The following is an 18,414-nucleotide window of genomic DNA, read 5'->3' on the forward strand; positions in this document are numbered from 1 at the left end:
GTTGGAAGGACAGGTGTTTTTGCTTTGGCACTACATGTGTGCTCTTAAAACAAAAACCAGCCTTCTGGAGAATCATTTACTACACTAAAAATGAGAGAGGTGTTGGGAAAGATAGGATTAGGGGTAGGTCACTCAAAACCTACGGAACTGTATACAGAGAAGGTAGATCTAGACAATAAGAATCTAAATGAAAACACGGACACAGGTAAGCCACCCATAGCATTTGCACCTGGAGCCTGGACAGCCCATCCTTTGCAGCCTTACCCCCAGGCTCCTACTGCTTCCTTCTGGGCATGGTGCCTTGAAGACACTCACTTCTAATGGAGACGAGGTTTCATCAGAATTACACCTAGAATCCAAGGGGAGTTTCTTCATCATGATATTTAAATACAGGGGGAAATATCTCTAGTTTTTTCATTTGTATTTGCAACCTCCTGGGTACTTTAATGTCATGGAAAGTTCATTCACTACAGCCATCATTTCTCGAGGTAGAGGAAGGAATTTAAACAAGATTATCTATCAGCCTTTTCTTAAGGTGTTCATTATCGCTGAGACTTCCTTTCTTTGTGAGAGAACTTGCTCTTGATCTTGTCATAACATTAATGTGCTGAGAAAAGTCATGTGTGAATCAACACAATGTTTGCATTTTATTGACCTCATTTTCCTTTTTCCCCAATTACGTATCAACTAAATCCCACTGAAGACACATGTCTGTTGATGGTTTAGGGTAACCATTAGGAGAAGAGGTCCCCCGTAACCTTTGGTATTTCTGAGACCTGGATCCTATGCTGCCTTGGCCCAGGTGTATCAGCAAGACACGCTCTTTAGAAGAGCAACCCCGGGGTGGGGGTGGGGAATCCCAAGACCCTTTCAGGGAGTATGCAGGTCCAGACTATTTCCATGGCAATATTAAAATGTTACTTTAATTCTGTGTGTCATCCTTTGCTCTGGGACCACAAGGCAGTGGTGGTCAAACTGCTGGCTTCGTAGCACTAGGAGAGGGAGTGGTACCGACCGCCAGTCATGGCATTTGTTCCTGGTCCTTCTTAGCCATCTTCTTACATCTCGTGTTACCGTTCTGGGGGATGAGATGGGAAATGTGTGGGAACTAATTCTGTCTCATGCTGAAGTACCGTGCTTGTCTCAAAGGAAAGCATCACGTCTTGAGAGGTCTTCTAAGTATCCGAGTGGAGATGTCCAGTTAGCAGTTCTATGTGACTATCTCTTCACTGAGCTACTTAACATATTTGGACGTATCCGAACATACATCAGTTTTAATTCATACGTGAAAGCATTAGATTTCACTCATCTTATATTGAGAGAAAATACCTCAACATCCCGATTTGGTGTCTTGCAGAAGTTACAAACTTAAAAATACACTCGCAGAGGTGTCTCAGTTGTCTTTTCCGACTGGAGAATACATCTTGTCTAGAGAGTACCAGGGAAAAAAGATTACTTGAAATAAATATTTAAAAGGCAGTACTCCTGCTTTTAACTCCTTCCCCCTCCCCCCTGACCAGTCCAAGGAGAAATTAGGAATCCGAGAATCAGAGCCTTCATCCTTGCATTGTATATATGGATTTACGTAAGAGAGATTTAAAAACATCAAATTTGCCAACCACTGTCCGCAGAACTGTTGGGCTCAGATTTGATTTCTGTAATCAAACCTCACTAAATTTTTGCTTTGAGTCCCTGTTGATTGGCTGTAAAAATATTTTAAAGTATAATGTTCTGTAATAGAAAAGCATAAAAGCATTTGTCTCAGAAGCATGTTGTACTTGATCCTATAAAGCAATGGTTGCTAAGGGAACTATTTGCCAAGAAAAACAAAGTATTGATTAGGGCGGGGGGCATGGAATTAAAAAGATTTCCTCTCAAAAAAGAAAATAAAGGTATATAAGACATTTTGGGGTTCAGAGTTGACAGCTTCCTAACTGGACATGGTGGCCATGCCATTTTTTAGAGGGGACAGTCAGGCTTACCTGTGCATCTTCCCATGCAGCCTGTTACTGCTGCCCAGAGACTTTTGCTGGGAACAAAGCAAGAATCAGTAAGGTGTTGGGGAAAGCATCAATGGCAGTTGCCTTTTAATTCGGATTCCACATTCAAAGAGAATGGTCTTCCTAGAAAACACATGGACAGCAGCATTGACCATACCAATGATGAAATACATGGCTAGATATATCGTATAGTACTATTATATATTACAGTACATAAAGTTAATGGACGCTGTACTAAGTTCTGGGGTTAAGGGGATTCAGAGTTGGATAAGACGCTACTCCTACACACAAGGACTCTACCTCGTGGGGAAGTTTGACTTACATAAAGCCATTACCACAGGGGACCAGAGATCTATGCACCTGCCTCAAGGAGCATGGAAAATGGAGCCGTTCATAGTGGAGAAGACTTCCCCAAAGAGGTCACATTTGAACTGGGTCTTGATGGACGAATAGGAATTACCGTGGGAAGAAGGGAGGGGGGTGTTCTAGGTAGATGATACTCCATGAGCAGAGGTGGGGAAGCGGTTATTACGGGTTTGTAGTGAGACCCTCAGGACGCTTAGAGCATTAGGATGTGTGAGGGATTGGTGAACGATGAGTCCGTAGAAGTACAAGCCATATCATGAAGAACCTTTTATTCTACAATAAGAATGTTGGGCTTTTTCTTGTTGGCAAGAGAGCACCACTGAGGAGGTTTGTTTTTTGAGGATGAGGACCCCCCCGTGCTGGGGAAGGGAGTAGTGGAGGGAAAGAGGGCAATGGCAGGGAGACTGGGGAGAGGCTGTTGCAGTCCTTCGGGAGAATGAGGTCTTCAGGGAGTTCTCGTTCTAATGGAGGGTAAGGAGGTTTACTGTGGGAAAAGATCATCAGAATCCATTCAGTGTGGTGATGGATTAACTGTACATATTTATAAAAATAGTAATAAATATTTCTTCTCAGAATATGATGGGGAAAGGAGAAATAGATAAAGGAGAAATAGAAGGGACTAGTTTTCCAGTGGTTCAGCTGTTACTTGATTTCTTACAAGTTTTTAAGTTCCTAGGGTTGAACTGAGTTACAGATTTGAATATAAAGTCACAAAAATTCCTTCATGACAAATTTCGCTGAACTGGATTAGGAGAGTGGTACTAATAGCTTGTTAAAAAATAAATGTAGAGATGGGAAATCATTTATGTGTCCCATGGATTATATATTATAACTGAAGACTTGTCAACAATTTTCCCATGTTGAGTTGTTTCATTATGTTCTTTTCTGGCTTTCCTTTCAGGATAATTTAGTAATTTCACTGTTGTCTTGAAGGTAGGAATGAACCTTGGTGTGTTTACATGTTATTTCTAAAAACCAAATACAGGCTAAACATCTTAAAACAGATAAATTATGTTTTTGTTTAAACTTGTAAAATCATTTTACTAAGAGCTGAGACTTTGATCAAGTAAGTGAGCCCGAAACCAGAACAGAAGAGGTTTTCAAAGAATTGCTTTGAAGCTCTTTATACTGTAAATGATTTCTAAAGACCCCTTGACAAGAAAATTATTTCAGCGAGGGAGAATAGCCTTTTGCAGTAAGTTAGTGATGTCACCAGAAGTAAAATTTAGCTGTAAAAAAAAAAAAAAAAATTATAGCCATCTGTTTACACTGTCTTCTATGAAAACACATTCTCAAGATGGCTTTATACCTGCCTTCGTTTGAGCAACAGGTTTAAGGTATCTTAAATTCAAGCACTTTAAAAAAATTCTCTCCAGATACGGTTATCAGAAACATGTTTACTATTTAACAGGTAGTACCTAGTTAAGGTACCTTAAAGTATCTATGAAAGATAATGTTGAGGGGGGAGAAAACTCACAGAGTGCCCCAGAGATTCATAGAGAAGTAGCCTGATTTCCTGTAAGAGGTGTTTTCAGCTGTGAGGAATAGCGTTACGGATTGAGTCGGCCGATGGTTCTTGTGTCGGCCGATGTCATGCTTGTGTCTTGTTTCATTTGTCTGAGCTGGAGCCCATGAACGTAGTTTTGAAATCTGCTTTGTTTCTTATAGTCTACTCCTATGATTGCATTACCAGGGTAGTGATTTGGTCTCAGCTTCAGAGTATGACTTCCTCAGCCTCTCACTAAGCAGTCACCCTCAGTTTTGTTCTCCTCTCTGGCTTTGGTTTTGGGTGGACGTTAGCATCTGAACTGAAATGCGTTTGTGGAATCTCCACTGCTGTATTCATTCCTCCTTCTTTTGGTGGTGTCTGAGGTTTTATGTTGATTAGCTGTCTTGATGTATTAAATTGCCGGCTGTTTGAAACCCAAAGCTCATCTCTACCAGATGGACTGAAACAAAACAAAACAAAACAAAAAACTGTGGGTATTTTTGAGTCATTTTGTAGGTTGACTGAAGTGTCTCCTGTAATTTTATTGAAAGTAGGAAAATCCAGGAATCTTTGTTTAAAATGACACGTAAGAGAAGTCGTGGTTTTTGATCCCACACATTTGTATATATGGTTATTTAATGTCTACCTGTATGGCTCTGTTTCCCTTTTCTCACTTATTTGGAGGTTGGATCTCATTCATTTGTCAAATTGCAGCCAAAACCACCTTTTGTAAATCGAGGTGTGGATATCAGGTGTTAATCTTGACATCTTTGCACATTTTTGCTTTCAAACAGGCCTTTGAATGAAGCCGCAAGCAAATATTATGTGGTTGTTAATTGTTTTACAGATGAGAACTGGGACGATGACCAGCTGCTTGGTTTTGAACCCTGCAATGAAAACCTTGTCTCTGGCTGCAATATAATCAATGGGAAATGTGAATGTGACACCATTCGCACCTGCAACAATCCCTTTGAGTTTCCAAGGAAAGATACGTGCCTTTCAGCTTTGAAGAGGATTGAAGGTAAGTACTGATTCTCAACAATTGTCAGGCTTAGGACTGTGTCATATTTGAGCTCGAGGAGGCAAAGACACACTTACAGAGACTGATACCTTTTATAATCCCAAACAAGATGCATAAAGTTGACTGAGTACTGACGTGATGATGTGTGTGCACCATGTACATCTGTGTTTTCTGGAGGTCATGGATTTGGTAATGCTGTGGTCTCATGAGCAGGGTAGTTTGTGCCAGCTTGCTTAGGTCACCTCTGCATACTGGATGATTTCACAAGTGGTGTGCTTGAAATTGGCATCTGTTGTCACCAGGTCCATTCCGCTTGATTTACCGTAGCCTGGTGCTCCATGAGGAGAGTGCTAATTAGAAATGCAGCTCATCTGACAAGGAAGTATGTCTCTTTAACAGAGATGGGAGAATTGCACGGCGGTGGTTGAGGGCTCAGGTGGGTTTTGCCGTGGGGCAAAACCACATAGGTGTGGATGGGTCATTGGGTGCTTTGCCTGGGGAATGAAGTCAGGAATTACATTAAAATAACAAAATTGTACTAATAATAGCCCATAACTTTTGTACATTCCTGCATAAAACCTAGACAAAAGATTGGAGACGTGGAAGTATGATTCCTAGCTTCAGTAATCGTGAGTGGCACGGCCAGAGCTTGGTACTGTGGCTCGCAACCAGGATTAACAAAGGATAAGGCCACAGACCAGCATGAAACTCTTTCCTAGCTCCATGTTCCTCTTGAGGAACAAAAAGAGCCAAGCCAGACATTCTTAAGTATACCTGTTATCTCTAAAATGATGTCATTCTTAGATGGAGAGTTTGGAATACCAAGAATTTGTGAGATCTCATAAGGGCAGTACAGCAGGACTGAAGTTGTTGAATTGTGTTAAGTTTCCAACTCATTAAATGGTAATAAAGAATAAGAAATTTATAATTGCCTCTAAAGTAGCTTTTCTCTTCGTATTTACCAATGCTGCTAAATCATTAAAAGAGATTATAGTAGGAAACAATGGAAATAAAGTTTTAGAACTACAGAGAGTCTAGGTAATATTTACTCTGGTCCTTAAATTGGAAAATTGGAGAACTGAGCTCCATGCAACTTCTCAGTAACAAGCCTGGGACTAACCATGTCAAGTATTCTTCCAACCGCATCATGATATTGGACAACACGTTACCTAACTCATTTTTACCATCCTGTGGCTCTTCGCTCACCCCTCTCCCTACCCCATTGCTTGCCAAAAGAGAGTATTTTGCCAATTGTACCATATAAACTTGCAGGGATATAGATGTCTATTGCAATAATGTAGGTACTCATACATATTGAAAATCACATGATCTAAAACAATACAGCAATTTAGATGATTTTTGCCACTCTTAGGTTTCACAGAACTTTTTTTTTCCCCCAAACGTTTCAAATGTATCATTGTCACTGCCCCTGTGTTTGTTCCGGCTACTTTCCAAGTCATTTAACCCCCTGTTCCCCGGCAGGCTCTCTTCACTGCCATCTGAATGGTCTGACAGGCAGCAAGTTGTGAATCTAAGTTATCACAAGAAGTAGGTTGTGAATCTAAGTTATCACAAGTTTTGTTCAGAACTCAGTGTCTTTTCACATAAAAGTGGGACAGTTGCATTTTTAATTAGGCATATATTTATGATCTTTACAATGTGGAGATTAATGGCATTGATTTTTAAAGTGATTCTAAGAAGGCTGTTTATAAGATCCAGCACTTCCAATTTTGAGAGCATTCCCTCAGGAATAATTACTGTAGCTGATTAAATTTCTTTACTTTTTTTTTTTTTAAAGAGATTCTGTCAGCTGACCTCTGTATAATCCAAAAGTAGAACTGGTGGAGCTCATTTAAAGTTAATGTATCCTCTACAAAGAGTACTTTGTTTTTTCATAATAAAGCACCCTGCAATATTCAAGATCTTATAAGAAGTCAGTATTAGGGATTTCCCTCTTCTGAGAAACAAGTTTGAAGGAGAAAGCCCTGCCTATTTTCAAATGCATATGAAAGAATTAGTGATGGTTTGGTACTGTGTACAATGGAGTTGTTAATAGGAATGAAGACTTAGAATGCTTCTAGGAATTTAAGGCCAGAAAAGTGTGACCTGGAATTGCAGGGTAAGGTGTCATGGAGGAGGTAGAGTCTGAACAGTTTGGAATTTGCGTGGTGATGGGTTCTAGGAAGGAGAACAATGTGGACAAAAGAATGAAACATACAAGCAGGATTTACATGACTTAAGTAAGACACTGGGGACGGTGGTCTAAAAGAGCAAGGTTTTGGGGCACCTGGGTGGTCAGTTAAGTGTCTGCCTTCAGCTCAGGTCATGATCCCAGGGCCCTGGGATTGAGCCCAGTGTCAGGCTCCCTGCTCAGCGAGAGTCTGCTTCTCCCTCTCCCTCTGCCTGCCGCTCTGCCTACTTGTGCTCTCTCTCTCTCTGTCTCGCTGTCAAATAAATAAATAAAATCTTTAAAAAAAAATAAGTAAAAGAGCAACCTATGTTGCTATCAACCTATGTTGATAGGCTAGAGGAAATAAAGATGGGGAGCAGCCTGGGACTAGATGACAGAGTGTCTTCGCATCTCAGAGGGAGCTTTAGCCCAGTAAGAGGAACTATCAGGAACCATTGCAGGTTTATGAGCGGAGAGAATCAGAGCCTGGCAAAGCCCTCGATCAGCAGATGGGATTGTGGGGGGGATGCGGATTGGGTTAGCAGGGGAGATACTGCGGTCTGGAGGCTCCCTGGAGAGCTGTTTCAGTTATTTAGATGTGGTGCCACTAGAGACTGGACTGGGGGCTAGCAGGGAAACAGCAAGGAAGAGATGGATACACACCATTTTGCTGAAAGAACCTACAGTGTCTGCTAACATAGATCCTGTGGCAGGGATGAAAATGCACAAAGATGATTCTAGGGTCCCCCCCCCCGCAAAATAGCACAAGAATGATAGTACAAGTCACACAGAAGTAGGGACACTTTTGAGATGTTTGTGCTTTTGAGATGTTTGGAAAGTGGAACTGGAGAATGGGATGTTTGTTTTAGGGACATAGAGGGTCAAGAGGGATTTTAAAAATATGAGGATATTACAGCATGTTTGAATGATGACAAGAACGATCTAGTAAAAAGCAAGAAAGCACTTGATGTAAGAAGGGACATGATTGCAGGAGCCAAGTGTTTGAGAGAGGAGCAAAATTATTTTTCTCAGACACGATAAAACAAGGCTGTCAGCTGACACTGAGGGTGGGAGAAGAGGTGTGAAATCCTGAGGAGGAGGCGGAGGAGGTAAACCAGGCGTCTCGGTTTGAGGGGGGACGAGCAGTAACCAGGGCAGTGGGTTCTGCTCGCGCGCTGGCGCTGGCAGCTCACTGGAGGCTCCCAGTTACACACTTGAAGGGCCACCAGCTGACACAGTCGTGTGTTTCCTCCAGCTTCTGTGCAGACGCAGTGTAGGTGGAGAGCTGCATCTGACCACGATTGGGATTTTTCCTGGTACGTCTGAGAGGAAGAGAAGGGCAGAGATCGAGGGTCATGCAGGAATCTTCCCAGTGGTAGTGTGTGACCTGTGCCAGGAAGGACAGGAGCAGTGATCGGGGAAGATGCAGCCCCGTGCAGCACGTCCACAGCCCCCCATTGCATGTGCTTCACGTGAATGAGGTTTCCTTTTTTAAAGGGGAAAGGGAAGAGTGATCTGAAAGCGGCAGTGAGAACAGAGGGGACACCGCCCACCCTCAGGTTTATGGAGTGTGGGAAAGGAAGCTGTCCCTACACGAGAGGACTTCAAGGGACAGAGGAGCTAGGGAGTACCCAGGTTTCTGTTGAAACACAGAAGTGAGGGGAGAATGATGGCAGAGGGGATGGTGGCGATGATAGACCATGAGTTCTAGAAGGCACAGGAGAAGGATTTGGGATGGGGGTCGTGCAGGGCATGGATGATTTTGCAGAGCCCAATGAGGGTGAGAGTCCAGCAACGATGAGTGACCTGGTAGATTAGACTTGGTTCTTGGTGTTCTCTTGTGGGAAGATCAACAGTTGGTTCTAGTTAAAGCCCTCTTTGTAGGTCCATTCTCCTGGGGCAGTTTTTAGCGTTTAGGTGTGCAGGGTCAGGAGTGGGGCAGAAGGAGCAGTATTCTTGCCAGAGCGTAATGAGAAAGCACGTGTCCTCATTTCTGTGCTTTGGGAGTAAATTCTGAGCATGAGTTCTAAACATAACCACAGCAACATTAGAAAAAAAAAGTGTGGAAGTCATTGCAGGGCATTTCAATATCATATTTATAGATTTATGAAGAATACTCGTGATTTCTGGGTATTAAACAAGTTCCTGTGTATTACTTACATCCTTTTAAAAGGGGAGGAGTTGGTCCTGGATTTTACCAAATGTTTTCTTTCCTTAAATACATGACCACATCACCGTAAGATCAGTTGGTCACAACTGTAGAGGCAACAGGACACTGGATCACAGCCAGCCATGGTGCTGTGCGGAAGGCTTGTCAAATCCTCTGTGTTTCTCCAAAGAGGAGGAAGTCTGATAAAGGGAATGACCTGCAGGTCACCCCACCCTGGTCTTAACAAAGCTTATAATTTTATGCTCCACTCTCTACTCATCCTTGATTTGGTATGTGTTATTGAGCTTCACGAAAGTTAAATTGATGGACCATCAGAGGAGGGGATGAAAGTAGCAAGAACAGTACCGGTCTCTGCAGCTGCCTGGTGCTCTGGAGGAGCCACTCTGAGCTTAATAACCGTAGTCAGAGTGGCCACCAAAGATTTCCACAATACAGTGATTGAGGTGGACCTTCAAGTGTGGATATGACTTATGTTGGGGTCAGTGGCTTTTCTTTTCTTTTTTTTTTATTTTTTTTTATTTTCTAAAAAATTATTACAGTTCAGAGTGGTCATAAACTCAAAAATTAATCAGAAATATGAAACCAAGTTCAGGAAGAATGAAAAACACCCTGGAAAACATTCAAACGTTCATTCATCCAACAAATATTTATTGAGTGCCAAATATGTACTGGGCACAGATCTAGTGGCTAGGGATACAGCTCTGATGGAGCTGACATTCAGAAGGGGAGAGATGACATGGAAACACAAAAATGAACATAAAATATTGTATAATGTGATGGGAGCTATGGAAAGCAGTAATTAGGATGATATGAGAATTACTGGGATTAGCGAGAAAATTGCTTTTAGATATAGAGGTCAGGGAGGTTTTCCATGAAGGGAGAGCATTTGCTTTAAAATCTGAATGCAAGAGAGCATCAAATTTAGGATGATCTGACAGGAGGGAATTCCATTCAGAGGGAATCACAAATGTGAAAGTTCTAAGCCAGCTTGGTGTGTTGGAGGAATAGCAAGAAAAAGCAAGAAGGTCCGTGAGGCTGGAATGTCACGGGGGAGGACGGTGGGGGTGAGGTCACATAATGCCTTGTAAGTTACGGTGAGGTGCATGGATTTTATCATGAGGACGTAGGAAGGCTGTCCAAGGGCTGGAAGAGGGTATAGCATAACTTGGATCTGGTCGGGCAGAGACTTGGGGGAAGCCGCAAGATGCAACAACAGGAACAGAGTCTCAGGTAGGGGTTCTTTCAGTAGTTCAGGGAAGAGGTAATGGTGGTTCAGACTTCAGAGCTGTAGATGAAGGGATGGGTGGACTTGAGATATAATTTGGAACTAGATTTGTTGATGGATTGCACATCGGGGGTGAGGGAAAGGGAAACCAAGGAGTACGCTTAGATGTTGGGTTTTAAGCAAAGTGGTGCCCTTTCCTAGGAGCAGGAGTGGATTTAAGGAAGATTCAAGAGTTTTGTTTTGGACAAATTAAATTTGACACCCAAGTAGAGCTGTTTGTCACTTAAGTAATTTTTTATGTAATTAACTCAGTAAGTAGCATTCAAGCTCCGTGTATACCATGTCTACTTACTCCAAGAAAGCATACTAAGGACTACAAAGATAATATATCCCTGAGAGGAAGTCAGCCCTTTCTGCAAGGAGGTACAACGTTGTTGGGAGATTCTAGAGAAAAATAAAAACCCAATCCACACAGAGGAGACTAGCTGAAGGGATATCTGTGTGGGATCCATAAAGTGTGTTCTTAAATGCACTTTTTAGGCATTGCTGCATTACATATCATGTGGATTACTGGACTAGTGTATAGATTATGTGAAATTTACTCCTGTTTGGAGACACACAATGAACATTTTGCAAAAGGAGGAGGATGGGGGTTTAAGAAATTTCTCCTTTAGTTTAGCCAAAAGCACTTAGAGGTAGCGTTCAATGGTTTATCATTTGGGGCTGCATTTAATTACTTTCTCTCTACAAGATATTTTAGAGAAAAGATAATCAGAAACTGGCATGTGATACTTTACATCGTCTTATGTCGAGTAGCCAAGTAAGAACTGCTCAACTACGTTCAACTCTGAGGTGTATGTTGGGTGGCTCAACCGAAGGAGAAGGAGAGAGTGTAAGAGCAGGCTTGGAGATAGAAAAGAGAGGATGGACAGAAGGGTGCAGATGGAAATTTTAGTGGTCAAGGCTATGGGCTTTAGTGGCTGATTGACTTTGGAGCATGCGGAAATTGAAGACGGCCAAATTTGGGGAAGAGGGGGTGATTGTCAAGATAGATGCTCAGGGGTCATGAAGGTCAGGCTGTTTAGTGGTGTTATTTATTAGAATGTGGAGCACAAGGGGAGCAGCTCTATGGGAGGTTGGATGAGGTGGATATTGAATTTGTTTTGTTGTGTTTGAGGTGTCTATGGAGATCAAGGGGAAGACAGGACCTAGCAGTCTGGAACTCAGAGATCTGGGCTGGAGACAAGGATCGTGAGTCATCTTCCCAGGGAGAATGTGGTGCTGTTAATGAGTATGTAAGCGATGTGAGGAGTATGAGTGTTTTTAGGAAGCTTAACGTGACAGTAATGTGCTCTGTGGAGGACAGACGTGGCTGGGCGCGTTAGCACGCCACGAATGCAGTGATGGCGGTGTGCAGGAAGTGTTCCCCCAGCCCAGCGAGAGAAAGCCTAGGGACCATCACTGGCGGCCAGCCCACAGTCAGCCTCAAACACAAGTGTCACTGCCCCCTGAGAGTGGGAGGTATAAAATGGAGTATATCATTTTAATTACTAATTATAGATGGATTGACGGATCTGTACTCCCTTCCTTATTCAAAAAAGCCTTTAAAAGTGTTGAGAGTGCAGGAGCTGGTCAGACCCATACCTGAGGTTAGAGCCACCCAGGGTGGGACACTAAGGCCAGTGAACAGTTGGATGGGAAGGTAAAGAAACAGCACTACAGTGGTAGACTCTTTCGGTCCAGAAGAATCCTCTCAACGTTGTCTATAACCTTCTGGGGCTGCTCCTTTTGCTTCAGAGCTGCTTGCTTTCTTCATTCATCTTCATTCTCTAGTCATTTATTAATTCAAAAAGTAAGTATTGAGCACATACTGTCACTACATCTGAGTCTACCGGTTTGACTTTGTTTTGCATTTAACTGAGGGGCTATTTTCTAAATGACCCTAAAGGTGCAGATGCATAAATAGAATCACATTTTAGATACGCTGTGGGATCTTGCTTTTGATTTTTTTAAAGATATTTTCTAAGTGTCTAAAATGGTATTTTCAAGCATTTATCTGTTCTGTAAACTTATGTTGCCTGGAATATATATGCTGAGGCAGAAATTAAAGGTTAGAAAAAAGATGAGAGAGGGGCACCTGGGTGGCTCAGTTGGTTAAGTGTCTTCTTTCGGCTCAGGTCATGATCCTGGGGTCCAGGGATCGAGCCCCGTGTGGGGCTCTCTGCTCAGCGGGGAGTCTGCTTCTCCCTCTCCCTCTGCCTGCCACTCCTCCTGCTTGTGCTCTCTCTCTCTCTCTCTCTCTCTCTCTCTCTCTCTGTGTCAAGTAAATAAATAAAAAATCTTAAAAAAAAGATGAGAGAATTTATATAGCTAGTTCGATACCTGTATTTTTTTCTCTTCTGCTTAAAACAAAAGGAAGATTGATTTTACATTATATGGCTGTATCTTCTGGCGCTAAACTAATTTTAACATAGACAAATGACTTCTGTTTTATAGAATTTTTCCTTTCAGTTTTTAAAAACCTAAAAAACAGTCACTTCAGAGCCTTAATTTTTATTAATTATGCTCTAAATTTACTCTTTCAGTTGTACCTGAGGAAATGTTACTATTATATGGGCTTATTATTCCATTTTTAGTGTTTTACATTTCCCTTATTTTTTTTTCACCCAAGTGTAAGTGCTACATTTAATTCTTGCTTATCTTTTTCTCAGTCTGTAGCCCACAGTACAACCTGTGCTGTGTGTGTGTGGCCTCCTCAGATAGACTGCCTTGCGATGCCATCTGTAACATTTGCCAGTAGACAAAAATTTAATTTGCATGTAGAAAGAAATCCGATACTGAATGCTTTAATCCACGCAACTTTTTTCTCAGACATTTTGTGCTGGGAATAGGGACAACGCTGTCAGAAAAAACACCCACAGAAATGTGATCAAGTGGAGACGGGCCCGTTATCTACCATCCGTTCTGTCTTTGGGATAGTGCAACTGAATTCCCTCTTGACGCTCTGGGCACTGGAACTGTGCAGGGTGGAGACACTTTCAGCCGTAGCAGGACATCTGCCGCCATCCCGTAATATATGTGCGGGGATGACAGAGGCCCCCGGCTCTGCCCCAATCCATGTTCCCACGTGGGGCTCGCGGTCCGTGCGGGGGAGGCCTGGGCGTCATGTGCACAGGGAGTTTCCTAGGTTCCTTAGACTTGAGAGAGCTTAACGGACACACTGAGATTTTGATTTACAGGGACTGGACTAGGACTGGGGAGTCTGCATTTCCGGTGAGCCTCCAGGAGAGGCTGTGCTGCTAGTTCTTCACTGCACCAACCATTAGTCGTAGAGGGTTGATGCGAATCTGCCTCCCGAGGAGAGAATGTCTTATCTTTAAGTGATCATTGGACTTACTCTTGAGATCTGCTACTTTCATTGTTTTTAAATATGAAGCATCTGTTCTAAAGCCTGCCTTCAAATAGTAATACATAGTAATGGTTGTATCATATGACTTTTAAAACTTTTCTCCAAGTAAATATTAAAAGAAATTAAAACCCAGTTGAGGTATTTCATAGTACACACATAGGATCACATGATGAAAAACTAAACAAATCTCAAGACTTGGATGCTGAGGAAATTGCTTTTAGTAGAGAGGTGATTCTTTCTAGAAGTTTACCTGTTTGATCGTTGCTAAGCACTAGAAAAATGTCTCAGACCTTAGGTTTGTGAATTTTTTGATTATATCGATCTACATGGTTTTAAATGTCATTATCCCCAAATCTTTCCTACTATATAATATTGACTGTAGTAAAAATGATCTGGTGTAATCATTAATTCACAGGATCAGAGGTACTGAAAGTCGAATCATTTGTTTCCCAAAATATGACTGTAAGATTATAATATAGCAGAGTTAAATTTATAAAGTCCTTACAGCTTATCAGTACTGTAATTATTTGGTTGAAGGGAGGATTGAAATGGGATGAAGATAGAACATTTTAGGGGAAGAACCTTTGGGAAGTACTTGGCCTTTATGTAATCCTTGATAATGGAATATCTGTACTTAACGACAAAATAATAACCATAAACAAAGAGGTAAGCTCTCAAGCTCTGCCTCTTCCTTCTTGGGGAGCCAAGTGTGCTGTGTTGCAGGGGCTGTGCCTTCTCTACTCCAGAACTTCCACCAATTCATAATTTTTAAGTTAGTCATGCACTTCATTAAAATTACGCATTGCAGATCGTTTTTCTTAGGGTAGTTGTATCTGAAACCAGTATTATGTTTATGAATGGATTGCTTTAGCTCATCTAAATAGTTTTAAAAAATTATCTTCAAGGAATTCAGTTTACAGTGCTTATCAAGTATGGAGACACTAACCCTTCCCTCGACCAAAGAGAAAAAGCCATTTAACCTTACTTCCCAGGTGGCTGAGGGTCCTCGTTACCATCAAGGTCCTCCGGATTTTGATTTTTCCTCTAGCTGTCCAAGTGTCATGAAAGATGCATGCTTAATGAAGACAGTAGGCTTTTATGCAACATTAAATCTCTGTTGCTGTCCCCCCTCTTTGTAAAAACAATCGGAAATCAGTAATGTGATCTCTCTTTTCTTTTTTTGAGCACATAAAGTGACTTTGACATCTAAATATATGTATTTCATTTTAGATTCCAGCGATGCCATAGGGAGGAAAGCATAGACACCATGATTTATTTTCACAAGTAGTAGACATTTTTTATTTAGGTTGACAACTAAATCAGTGTTTTAGAATTTTATGTTATAGGTACAAATTGTTGTTTTGATGTCTTGATAACTGGTACAGGGGGGAAAAAAAGGGCTACCAAAAGGCGGAAACCAGTTTCAAATATCTGGGAAATCAAAACAGGAAACTCAAGGAACTTGGCATGAGACCAGTTGGAGAGGAACAGTTGCTTGAATAATTATACCTGCATTTTAACTGTTGGAAGTCATATAGTGACCTTCTGGTGGTTGTGATTTCTTGTGCCCAGCAGAAAAAAAAGAAAAAACAAAAACCTGTCATGATTAAATATTTTATATCCTAGTGCTTAGGAGGGGAGTGTGTGTGTGTCTGTCTGTGTATGTCTATGTAGAGGAGTGTTTTATTCAGCCACATTGGGGCTCCAGGAAATGGTGTAAAAAAAACAAATCTTCAGTCTGACCGTTAGAATGATGCTTTCTATGCAGTTACATGTAAATAGTCAATAATGTTCTGTTCCACTTACTAATGCCCCCCCTTCTTTGCTTTAACTCATTCTCTGTGCTCTCAAGCCCTCTCTTCTGTCCAAATTGGGTAGAGCCCAGATGTCTGTCTGTCCTCTCCCAATCTATGCCTGCTCCCAGGTTGGTATGGGAGTACCAGAAGTTGTAGGTAAACGATTTTTACTACCAGTGTATGCTTGTTTCAAGATTAAATACCACATACTTAGTATATATTTTTTTAAAACACACTCACTGTTAAAAGGACAAAAAAGAACCTGACGCTTTCAGTCGGAGAAATGGTATTCTTTGTGGGTCAAGCTTAGAACTCTTCTATTTCCATCTACCAGAGATGCTTAAGAAACGTTGGTCTGAGGCAGCTTGCCTTTAGCAGGTGAGCGTTCTGGCTTCTGGGTAACCCTGAGCAGGCCCTTGCATATTTGTGGTTTCTGACTTGACTGTAGGTGACCTTTCAGTTATTCCCAGGGCTTGGCGTTTGCTCTCTCATGAAGAGCTGCTGAGTTGAGGCTTTGCCCAGCTGTGTCCTGCTAAATCCTGGCCCCCCCACAAGGGTTTTTCCTGACATGAGCAAAGGATCTGAAATCCTGGCCTTCTGAGCTGCTCCGAAGGGAGCCTGACCACTCCCCATAGAGGAGTTGGAGTTGTACCTTCTGGGCACAGCTAATGAGTTAGTGTAATTAGTATTCCAAAACCATAATCTGGGATCTTGGACAACTCAGGCAAAGTTGGTGGTTTTCATTTGCAGTCCATCAAAAAGTGATCATTTCAGATGTCCTTACAATTGTATCAGTATAGGCAAGGATTCTCTGGTAGATACTGTGCTTTTAACCTTTTTCAGCCTTGCCAGTATTACATAGTTACTCCTGCCTTGATTAAATGATCCTCACACAGACACACAGAGACTTTTTTGAATAAAGAAGGTTTTAATTTTTAAAACAGCAGAGACATTTATTAATGGAAGGAGACAGGGCTGAATGCATACAATCACACATAAAGATAGACTTTGAGTCAAAGCTACAATTTCTTCCACGTCTTAGTGAAGGTTAATGGAGCCAACCTTAAGTGAAAATGGTGAAGATCGCCGGTTTGTCTTTTTCCCCCGGGGGCTGCCCCATTCCGTTCTTTCAGTTTTCTTTCCCACCTCAGAAGCCTGGCATCATCTTTCTCTCTTTACCCTCAGCTCCTGTAATCTAGGCAAAATGTTGAATTATTTACTCTCGTTGATTGATTACACTCTAGAAGGTTACCTCAACCAGCACTTGCATTTTAATCCTTTCTAATTGTGGAATTCCTATGAAAGGCCTTCAGTCCAGACGTAGGAAAGCTCTTTAGGATGGATCAGGGATCCCGGAAGTCAGTCCTGCCCCTTCCCAAGAGCGTGTCCCCACACCTGGGAAGTGTGGGCCTGGGGCCAGCCCAGCTCCATGGTTGCATTTGAGGTGATATGGAAAGGATCTTGCCCTGAGAAGACAGCTGTAATAACTCAGTGGCCCTTCCCAGTCTGAATAGGGTTGCACATGGGAGACCTTCTAGAAGATACTGAGAAAAAAATAAATCACAGCTCACCTTAATTCGTTTAAAAGCTATTTTATGATTCATAGGCATATTATGTTTACTCCTAGAACTGGTGCGTCCGTCTTCTTTGTGAAATACAGAACTTTCTCAAGAAAGATATTTAAGAGCACTAAAACAATATTTGGGGCTTTTTAAAGAAATATTCCAATAAAAATAAAATGTGACTTCCCTAGTTCATACCAACCACAAAGCATGCTGTTCTGAGCATTTGAATAATTTTGAAACCTATGAGACCATTCTTTTAATGGTGCATGCTCTCTAAGGTAAGAATAATGGATTCACATTGGTTGTTGATACATCTGAAGCTGGGGATACACTTTTACTGGGTGCCTTCCTGCTTTTGATTTGCAGTCTCTGTTGCTAAGTGTTTTTTGCATCGGGAGGAAGTAACAGCTATAAGCAGTGCCTGTAAAGCTGGAAGAGGGAAGACATTAACATGTGATGAATTAATATTTGTATGAATTTGTAGGAGACTGGAATGTCCCTTTAAATCATGGATGTGTTCTTTGTTCCTGGCTGACAACTTCCTAGTTTTCCTACCCTTCATTATTCTTTTCTCTGTCCCTGGAATTTTTTTTTTAATTTCCCGAAAAGCAAGTAAAGTGCTTTCTCCTTATCAGTAGCCTTTCTTTTCCTGTTCCAATAACAAAAGAACAATACAAGAATTTAATACTGTTAAAAAACTGATGCTTCTTCTTCTTAATATATCCATATATCTGTAGATAAAATCCAAGTCTTATAGACAGAGAGAAAAAGCTCTGTGTCAGTAACATGAGCTCATATTTTATCATGTTCTTCTCAAGTTGTTGTTGTTTTTTCTCCCTTTTACCCGGTTTGGAAAATGAAAAAAAAATTATTTTTTTTCCTCTTCAAAATCTGTTCCCGTGTTCTGTCATTGAGAGTTGAGGTCCTGGAAATGAGAAGGATTGGTAAGACCACTGGTTGTCCCCTTAACAGAAGGGAGAGGGGGTGTATCTAGAATACATTCTGATCTTGTTTATTTATATTATATAAAAGACTGCTATTTACTGTTCCTGTTGCTTTGACAAGAAAAAAGTCCAGTCTGCCTCACGGAGCTTTTATAAATATTAGGGGTGTGGTTTTGCAACATGAAGGGATGCCTGTTTCAGTGTTCTGATGCAGTTTGAGCTTGTGGCAGAGGTGCATTTTAAAGTGGCTTCTGCAAGT

General features: G+C 41.5%; 1 protein-coding gene across 4 annotated transcripts in view; it reads left to right on the forward strand.

The window, feature by feature from the left end:
• The window catches only part of CRIM1 (cysteine rich transmembrane BMP regulator 1), a 186,314-nt gene that overhangs the window by 34,963 nt on the left and 132,937 nt on the right, over positions 1-18,414 (forward strand). For all 4 annotated transcript variants that reach the window (XM_025868042.2, XM_025868038.2, XM_025868040.2 and 1 more), the window contains exon 2: positions 4,703-4,876. In XM_025868042.2, coding sequence (XP_025723827.1) covers positions 4,703-4,876 — 174 coding nt within the window. The remainder of the gene's footprint in view (positions 1-4,702; positions 4,877-18,414) is intronic.

The sequence above is a fragment of the Callorhinus ursinus genome, unplaced genomic scaffold, assembly GCF_003265705.2.
Source record: "Callorhinus ursinus isolate GAN/ISIS: 27379988/994484 unplaced genomic scaffold, GSC_fseal_2.0 scaffold10, whole genome shotgun sequence".
Taxonomy (NCBI): Eukaryota; Metazoa; Chordata; class Mammalia; order Carnivora; family Otariidae; genus Callorhinus; species Callorhinus ursinus.